This window comes from Rhamphochromis longiceps, linkage group LG11 (assembly GCF_057381845.1).
Source record: "Rhamphochromis longiceps isolate RC_006_pf linkage group LG11, R_longiceps_female_GT1.1, whole genome shotgun sequence".
NCBI lineage: Eukaryota > Metazoa > Chordata > Actinopteri > Cichliformes > Cichlidae > Rhamphochromis > Rhamphochromis longiceps.
The window spans coordinates 2667751-2677691 of NC_140567.1; the positions used below are offsets into that span (position 1 = coordinate 2667751).

The 9941-nt window shown below is 46.2% G+C and overlaps 1 protein-coding gene across 2 annotated transcripts in view; it reads left to right on the forward strand.

The window, feature by feature from the left end:
- Nucleotides 1-8105, forward strand: part of dyrk1b (dual-specificity tyrosine-(Y)-phosphorylation regulated kinase 1B) — a 58180-nt gene extending 50075 nt beyond the window's left edge. Inside the window, exons 7-13 of one of the 2 annotated variants that reach the window (XM_085422023.1) lie at nt 597-733; nt 1409-1555; nt 1869-2009; nt 3518-3638; nt 4435-4617; nt 5310-5413; nt 6245-8102. In XM_085422023.1, coding sequence (XP_085278149.1) covers nt 597-733; nt 1409-1555; nt 1869-2009; nt 3518-3638; nt 4435-4617; nt 5310-5413; nt 6245-6760 — 1349 coding nt within the window. In that variant the 3' untranslated portion in view covers nt 6761-8102. Of the gene's footprint in view, nt 1-596; nt 734-1408; nt 1556-1868; nt 2010-3517; nt 3639-4434; nt 4618-5309; nt 5414-6244 lie in introns of both variants that reach the window. The other variant, XM_085422025.1, reaches the window with a different exon arrangement.
- Nucleotides 8106-9941: the final 1836 nt, after the last annotated feature.

Below are 9941 nucleotides of genomic sequence, written 5' to 3' on the forward strand. Positions count from 1 at the left end.
CGTGGTCTGTAGTTACGCTTAAACAAAGCGCTGACCGTGAACGACTGAGCCAATCACGGCGAGCGTTTTAAAACTGAGCACACAGCTGGCACCACAAAGTAACAATAACACATTTGAATAAATGGTTGTAAATGTGGTGTGGTTGGGCAGCACGGCGGTGACTAGCCTCACAAGGAGACGGTCCTCAGTTCGATTCCACTGTGTGGAGTTTGCACGTTCTCCCGTTCTGGCGTGTTCTCTCCGGTGCTCCGGCTTCCCCCCACAGTCCAAAGCAGTTAGTGGGGTTGGGTTAGTGGCCTAACCCTGCAGCCTCTCTCATCCAAGGTTCACACCTTCAGCTCTTAAGGATGGAAACAGCAATCCCTGCTACTGTTTACATGTTTATCAGGGAATAAAAAGATGTTAAACAGTTCAGTTATTCATGTGTAGTGAGGCAGGTGTCTGAATACATTTACTGATCGATATGTAAACACTGGTAATAATTCTAGAAATGTGCAGTAAATGCAGGTTTAATGCTGATGATGTGCACTTATTTAGACTATACGTGTCTTCAGTTTGCATAATATTGTTGACACATGTTGGTGTTTTGTCTACAGCACTATTATTCCTGGCCACTCCGGAGCTGTCAATCATCCACTGCGACCTGAAACCAGAGAACATACTGCTGTGTAACCCCAAGAGATCAGCCATCAAAATAGTTGATTTTGGATCCTCCTGCCAGCTTGGACAGAGAGTGAGCACACTTACTCCAGATATGATTCTTTATAAACGCTGCTCACCTACTAGGATCACTCCCCGTTACTCACAACGTTCACATTTGGAAAATATACCAAGTAGCGTGGCTTGCACGATGGCAGAATAATTAGGACTGTTGGCTCATGATAAGAGGTTTCCTAGTTTTTGTGTGGGTTTCCTCCCACTGCCCAAAGACAGGTTAGGTTAGCTTTAGTGGGAATGGAGAAGAGACACAGCTGTCATCATCTCATCGGCATGAATGTCATGGGAACTTTGGGCTTTTTAAAAATTTTACTGTCCTTTTTCCGTGATGGAATAATTGTACAATACTGCAGCTTGGACAACAAAACTGAGCGCACACGTTTGATCCACACAAGGCTCAAAAGTTTACATGCAGGGACAAAAATAAACAGATCCATTTAAATCTTTAAGAAGTGCTACTCTACACTGTCTTCTTGCTAATCATGAACAGCAGTTAGCTTCTCTCTGTGTTGTGGGAAAAAGTTACCATGACATTCATGCCTGCTCTGACCACAACCCTTGATAATGTGCTTAAAGTGTATAGAATAAAGCAAGGTATGAATGTGTGGTCAAATGTGATTGCATGTGTTCAGTTAAATAGCTACACTGTCAAGTCTTGGTGTCAGATTGCTAAACTCCACTTCCTTCTTAGATCTATCAGTACATCCAGAGCAGGTTTTACCGCTCTCCCGAGGTTCTGTTGGGAATGCCGTATGACCTGGCTATCGACATGTGGTCTCTGGGATGCATCCTAGTGGAGATGCACACAGGGGAGCCTCTCTTCAGCGGCTCCAATGAGGTAACAGCAACACCAGCGTGAACACACGTGTCGGGTAGTGTCGGGCTTGAATCGGGGATGTCCTTCATCCGTGCTCAGTGTTTTATGCTACATCCATTTAGATGTGTTAAGAAGCTAGCGTAGAGAGGCCACGTTGTAGACACGGTTGTTACGATGACAGAAAGTCTGTCTCTTCCAGTCTACTCTTAGTTCCTTTGAGATTGTACTGAGAAGCATGAATTTGAAGACCGCATGTGTTTGCAACAGCATGTCTGTGGTATGCTCTTACTTTGGTCCACATTAAGAGTGTGTGTGTGTGTGTGTGTGTGTGTAGGTTGACCAGATGAATAAAATTGTGGAGGTTCTGGGAGTTCCACCCAGCCACATGCTGGATGCAGCTCCTAAAGCCAGGAAGTATTTTGACAAGCTGTCAGATGGTCTGTGGACGGTGAAGAAGAACAAGGATGTCAAGAAGGTAGAGTTTGCTTCTGTTTTGACTTCACATGTGGAAAATTTTTAACTTGTGTGTTTAGTTCAGTTCACTTTCCAAGTGTTGACTAACACAGGATATCCAGGTGGACTCACCCTTCTACTCTACCTGAGCGCTCGAAGCACTTAAGCAACTTGCCTCATTCACCCGTTTTTCCGTTCAAGTCCTTTCTGTCGTCCTGCTGTCACACACACGTTCATACTGCAGTGGGTTAGTATCTAGCCCAAGGTTATTTGGCATACAGAGCGGAGCAGCCAGGAATCAAACCACCAACCTTCCAGTTGGTAGATGATTCATAGATGACCTGCTCTACCTGCTGAGCTATGGTGAAGATAACCTGCTGAAGTTCAAGCTGAGCATCAGACTGGGGAAGACATGTGACTCTAAACACGCCATGGCTTCTGGTGTGTTCTGTTTCTACCTGAGGATCCACGGGGTGTTCTTCTCTAACCATCAGGTTTACCTGAAAAAGAGAAAATGTGCAGTGAGCAGCAGCTCTGAAAATGCTTTCTTAATGCCAGATATGAGAGGATAATGAGGAAGGCGACAGTGACTATAAATAACACAACACCTGTTACGACGAAGCTATAACAGGGGCAGGAGAGTGTTTCTGAGTGCTCACACTTGGAATCATGAAGCAGACGAGCTGCAGCAGCAGAACCACACTGACAAGAGAAAATGGAAAATGTTTCATCACCTCGGTTTTTGCTGTGACACGTGGATGGTCGGGTGTAAACATAACATCACCCTTCCTTGTATCAACAATTGAGGCTGGTGGTGGTTTAATGGGTGCAGAATATTTTCTTGGTGCACTTTGTATCGACTCAGTACCACAACGACACCACACGGTACCTGAGATTGGTGCTGACTATGTCCATCCCTTTATCATCACATTATAGCCATCGCCTGATGCCTGTCACAAAGCTCACAGCCTCTCAGGCTGGGTTCTTGAATGCCACCGTCAGTTCACGGTACTCAAAGGGCCTCCACATGGTCCAGATCACAAACTAATACAGCACTTCTGGGAGGTGGTGTAACTGGAGGATTGCTTCATGAATACACAGCCATCGATGAGACACTGCTATGGATCAGAATCACTGAGGCATGTTTCCAGCACCTCGTTGAATCTGTGCCATTAAAAATTAAGACAAAAACAGGCCCAACCCAGTACAAAGTGCAAAGCACCGAACAAGCTGAGGACTCCTCACAGGCTTTCTGTGAAGAAGGATTCATAGATTTTATCGACCATGGAGGACCTTTGTTTCCTGCAGTTTCAGCTTTAAGCCTGGACTATTGTGTCTCCAAGACGACAGAGTTTGGGAAACGGAGCTAAATGAATGAAGTTTTCTTTAATTAGAATACGAGTCTCAGTGTTAACCTCAGTATTGTGTCCTGAGCAAAGTGTTGAAGAACAGCGTGCCTTCATGTTGTTATTGGAACTTCACAGACTTTCCTTAATAGTCATAGCGTGTGTGTGTTTTTGTGTTTTCCAGGAGTATAAGCCCCCAGCCACACGGCGTCTACATGAGATTTTGGGTGTTGAGACCGGGGGTCCAGGGGGCCGGCGAGCAGGAGAGCCAGGACACGCCCCTTGTGACTACCTAAAGTTTAAAGGTAGGCATTTGCATGATTACTGCAGGACTGAGCATTAATATTCATGTAAACAAGTTCATGGAGGTGGAAACAACAAACACAGAGAGGGTGAAATATAAATGAGTGATTAAAGTTGTGTAAATTATTCTCGCAGTAAATGTCCTCCTGAGGTGTCTCTTCTAATGTGATGTGTATAGATGAAATCCATATTCATTTGTAAGCATAGCGTAAATAGTAGCAGCATGTAGGCCAGTGCGCAGCCGTCAAAGGTGGAGGACTCGGCACTTTGTCCCTGGTTGGTCAAAATGGCTGTGGAAATATAAAAGCCTCCTTGTGGAGGGGAAGGAGCCTGAGCTGTTGAGTGAGGTACCAGAAAGCTATAGCTGGGCTCACCTCAGGGCACAGCCTGCATTCTGGAAGCACTGTCCCGGAGATGGGGCTGGATTCTGCTCATCGGTAAGAGTCAGGGGTCGGTATACTTGTGTCCTCCCAGTTCGCTGCACTGGGGTTTCCCCAGTGGACAAAAGGGTTGCTTCCCCACACCTTTGGCTCATGGAGTGGGTCCTGGCTATCATTCTCTGTTAAGTGTGAAAGCAAAGCTGTCAGTTTAGTGTTTGGTTTATGTTCCTACCCTTGTCTTTGGCCTGTGGGAGTTGACTGAAAGGATGTGGTCGTGGATTAAAGCGCTGAACCTCTATGTGGAGTTAGCATGAGGAGCAGATATCAAGTGAGGGCGAGGGACACAAGAAACATCACGGGGTTGACACTACAATTGTAGCTGGCCACCATCATTATGTCAGTGTTTGTCCTCTTCCAGACCTGATCCTGCGCATGCTGGACTACGACCCTAAAAGCCGCATCACGCCATTCTACGCCCTGCAGCACAATTTCTTCAAGAAAACAACAGATGAAGGAACCAATACTAGTTCATCTACATCCACCTCTCCTGCCATGGACCACTCTCATTCTGCCTCCACTACTAGCTCTGTTTCTAGCTCTGGTAATGTAGACTCTTCTCTTTCTGCACCAGCTTTCCTTGAACTTTTTCCCGTATCTGTTAGAATGAGGAATATGTCATCCTTGTCACAGGTCCAAAGAAATGGTAGCAGTTTAGATTTCATCCCTAAAATGTCTCAAGCAGGATTTTGTTAGGGTCAAGTAGACCGGGGCAGGAGTGTAGTGAAACAGCTGAGAGGATGCTGTTTGCTGGGCGTGTGTGAGATGCTTATTAGTGCTTCATAATACAGATTTGATGTGACCCAGTGATATTCAGTGGAGGGTCTATGTACTTAAACACTGCAGCACGGTCACCCTCCCTGTCAGCACATTACTTTATTTCTCAGTCAGGTTTTCATAGTTTTCTTGATGAACATGAAAGTGAGGAGACGGGCGAGTTCGTTCTCGGTGACAGGAAAAGCAGATCCACTCTTTAGTCTTCTTCAGCGTCGCGCAAACACGCTACGAGTCAGAGCTGAACGCCCAGCGTTCGTGGCGGGGTACATACCCGACAGAGGCGCGGGACCTTCTAACCACCCTACTGAAGCCACGCCCCTCCTCTTCTTCTTTTTTGTAAATGTCTTTCTTTTAGTTCACACAGAATGAATGCATTATGGCTTGTTTTAGCTAAAAGTATATCCATGAAGTAAAGCTGTGCTCAAGTGTGAATTTAATGTTGGTGTCAATTATTTCCAGGTGGCTCCAGTGGTTCTTCCAATGACAACCGCAACTACCGCTACAGTAATCGTTACTACAACTCTGCTGTTACACATTCAGACTATGAGATGACCAGCCCTCAGGTACCACTGTCACTGTTTGCATACACAATAACAGAGAATTATTGAGACGGTATGAGGACCTTTGCATCAGTCACTCGCTGCTGCAGGAATGTTTATCCCGGGTCAGATTACTTTAGCAGCTTCATTCCTGTTGGCAGTGATGAAATATTTTGGCCACACTAGTTTTTTCTGACCCTAATCCTTTTTGAGTAGTTTTATTTTGAAAATCTGCATATTGACTTTAAAAATTGTGAAAGACAACAGTATAAGCATAGCAAACTCTTCACTTCCATCCATGAAAACCAGTATTCATCATGATATATTTGTCCTTAAACGCTCGTCCTCCAGCCTGTTTGTAAAGGACTTCTCTGTAACCTGGAACTGAACCATCCAAATCTTACTGGAGTTCCCATAATATTCATCAAATAAGCCTCTTTTCCAGTAGCACCTGCTGGGCACCATCTGACTCAACTCTGCTCTTGGTTTCAATTGTTAAGCACCACCTGAGTGTGGGTGGGGTTGTTATAGCAAAGCAGCCTGAAAGTGCCGTGATGTCATCTGTGTGTAAAACAGTCGACTCGCTCTGTCTGGATGCTGTCGTCAGCCGCCGGGCACAAAAACGTCGGAGCGCGCCGTCTTTGTGGTTGCATGTAGCCGACCAGTCCACTGATTGGTCGCTTCCTGGCCAATCAGTGGCATTTAGTCATCTCTACACGGCCCGATGGGAACCCTGGCCGAGTAGCTTAAACAAGTGTCTGAGTTGAGTCGGTGCTTGTGGAAAAGAGATGGTGCTGTCACTGGTCCCATTATAATCCCAACCCACTGACCGTGTCTCTCTTCTTTTCCATCTAGGCTCCCTCACAGCAGCAGATGAGAATGTGGCCAGGCAGTGATGGCGGAGGTGGGGGTCAGGATCCAGGATACACCCAGTTGCTGCTCCATAAGCCAGCTGCCTCCCAACAACACCAGCGCCACTTCTTGGACCCGCCCCACCACCCACACCCAACTTACTCCCACCATGGGAATGGTGGCCGTGGCCTGAGGCAGGGTGGACAGACAGGCATCGGCGGAGGGGGGGGCCCACAGGGATCCTCGCCCCAGATGAGTGACAGCATGGATGTGAGTGTATCCCTGGGGCTGCACCACCTGGGGGCGGTGTCTTCCATGGAGGCCTCTCAGTTTGGCTCTGCATCTCTGCCCCTCGCTCTGCCAATCGGACTGTCTGCCTTCCGGACTCGGACGGCTCCCACCGCCCCAGGGCCACAAGCCCAGCCCCCTGAAGACTACTACCCTGCCTCCAACAACAATAACCCCACTGGGGGAGGCAGAGGGAGGCCGGACTCAGACGAGGGGCCAGCCAACTCTTGATAAAACCTGAACCATGCCCTAAAGCCATACAATTTTAACTACAACTACTACAACTACACACATACAGCCAGAGTTCAGAGACAAAGAGGTGAACTTTGTGCTGAAGGAGACTTTGTACTGCATGAGAGGAGGAGGAAGAAGGAGGAGGATGCTGGGAAACTCCTTTTTCCTGTTTTAGTTTGTCTTTGTCGCGCCTGTAACTGGAAAGGAATGATTGTGACCAGTTTGTTTTTATTAATTTTAGTGTTGATTAATATCATTTGATTTTTCTCGGGTTTGAGGAGTTGTGTGTTCTGTGTGGTTGTTGTTTGAGTCTGGAGAGGAGGAGGAGGAGGATGAAGGGGAAAGAGAGAGAAGTTTTTGCATTTTATTCCATAAAGTAGCTGTAAGCTGAAGGAGGGCTCGTGCTCGCATTGGTCTGTTCATGTTTGCACACGTGCATGTGTGTTTGTAAGATATGAGATCAGATTTGTAGCAGGCCCCCCCTCGCTGGTCTGGACGGACGGTGTCTATTGATCAGTCTGACACGTCGAAGTCAGGTCACAGTTGAAGTGAAAAGGACCCATTTTGAAAGTAGGTGTAAATGCAGGCAGGAGGCTATACATACATACATATATATATAATATGCATATGTATGTGTATATATATGTACTGCTACACGAAGAAGACGGGGCGATTTGAAAGGTTGTGGTTGAGGACTGGCGGATTCTCTCTCGTTTTTCTTTGCGTTTGTTCTTCCTCTGATGTTCTTTGGTCGCAGCAGCACGGACAGCGAGAGGGAGACGGAGGGAGGAGGTGGTCACGGGACACTGATGCCTTGCTGACACTCACAGGGATCTCCTCCTCCTCCTTCTCCGCCTCACGCTCTCCCTGCTTTCCTCTTCCTCTCCTTCTCCTGTTGTGTTTCTCCTCCAGACAGCTCCTCCTCTCTGTGCTGCTAATCACCATGACAACTGGTCCGGATTGCTGCTAAAGATCCAACACAGATCAATAAAAAAATAAAAAGAAATAGAAACAGAAATTTAAAAGAAACTTTTTAACCCTTCTGCTTAAGAGAAAAGGATAAAGTAAGAACCACTGCATCTCAATGTATTTATTACTATTTAACAAGAAAAAAACAAACTGAAAGTAACCCTTTTTTCTGCTCTTCTTTGTTTGGTTGCCTTCTTTCTGCAGGTGAGCTCTGATTGGCTATTGTAACAGTGACAGTAACTGGTGACATGGGAATGCCACTGGTTGTGGGGCTGGGTGGAGGGTAAGGGTTGGGGCAAAATAAAGTTGGATATATAATAAGAATAAAGAGTATACTTTTGCACACCAAAGTCAAACAAACATCAGCTTTCTGCTTTTCTTCCTCCTGATCTGATCGTCGCGCCCTGTCAGGTTGAATGCTGCACTTCTCATTTTCCGTCCTTGCTCCTCGTACAGCCACCACACTTTCTGTGTGGATATCCACTGAATTAATGAAACATGTCATCATAACAGCTGTTACACATGAAACAGGCTACAATAAGGTTTTTGTCTTAATTAAAGGCGTGAAAATGAGCTGTGGTACACTTGTAGTTGTTAGCTCGGTGCTAATACCACCACAAACTAAATAGGAGAAAGGAACTGGGCATCAGGAGACTTCCTGCTGAATGTCAACCACTGCCTGATCACTGACCTTACAAAGGTGAGTTGTGTGTTGTTCTTTGAACTTGTTGAGTTGTAGCTACGCGCTGGCTCTGATGTCTGCAGCACCCTGCACTTATGAAGGTCATTGCCAAAGAAACTGGATGTACAGTATGTTGGCCCTGCAAGTAATGGATCTGTTGTGATGACCTGATGGAAAGAAGCAGCCGCACTTCTGAGTAAGAAGCTCGCCCGACTCATTCGTAGGTTAGGACTTGGGAACAAAGATTCTGTAGATCGCGCTGCTGGGCTGAGCGATTTCCTCAACTGACTTTAAATCTTACAGACGTGCCTCCTTCCCTGAATGGAGATTTTCAGCTGTGAGTGAAAGAGAGCAAACACTCTGCAGAAAAGGTTCATCATCAAAGCAGACGCTTTTCCAAGTCTGATATTTAGGAATCTGCTGGAAGCTTTTTTTAAATTGACAGTTCTTCAAGAGTACTGTCGATTAAAGAGCAAAATACTCAGTTTTGCTCTACAAGGGCCTGATATCCACTTACAAGGACGTGCTGCTACTGTTGTATCAAAACTTTAAACAAAGGTAAGGTAAAAAAAAATACATTCATCAGGCCCCAATGTGCCCGAATATCAAAGAGGAATTAAAAATGCTGCTGTGGAAGAGTTCGGGTCTCAGGAGGTTAAGTATCTCGGGGTCTAGCTCATGAGTGATGGGAGAAGGGAGCGAGAGATCGACAGTCGGATTGGTGCTGCGGATGCTGTTGTTGTGGTGACGAGAGAGCTGAGTGTAAAAGCAAAGCTCTCAATTTACCTGTGGATCTAATTCGTCCCTCACCTGTTGTCACGAGCTTTGGGTAGTAACCAAAAGAACGAGATTGTTCCGGGCATGTCCCACCGGGAGGAGGCCCCGGGGCAGACCCAGGACACGCTGGAGGGATTATATATCTCAGCTGGCCTGGGAACTTCTTGGTGATCCCCTGGAGAAGCTGGGGATGTGGCTGGGGGTCTGGGCTTCTCTGCCTAGGCTGCTGCCCCTGCAACCTGGCCCCAGATAAGCAGAAAAGATGGAAGGATGTACTGACAGGACTTTGTGCTGTTGAAATTTGAGATCTCGAAGTTAAAAGACACAGCTGGCCAAAAGGCATTAAGTGGAAGAGAAGTTAAACTTTAGCATGATTGGATTGCTGATGTTTGAAGAGGCAAACAGGAGGCTGATAATATCGTGCATATTCATTTATTTAAGAAGTGACAATATTCTTTAAAAAATGTGACTTTATTCAGAGGTTCATCATCACATTGACAGGCGTACAGTGATAAAGCTCAGCCTTCAGCGTGTATATGACCACTCTGGTTCACCCGTCGGCTTTTACAGGGAATCATGCTTGTGTGGTGCTTTGAGCGCTTTCTTCTTTCACGCTGCGCTCACCTGCACACTCATACCAGCACTTTTTAGCTAACATTCAAACAAACAAAATGGAGGTTGTACCCTTTATATACTACGACTGTCAGATGATTGGTTTAAAAGAATCACATGTCAACCTGTGCTTTTAAG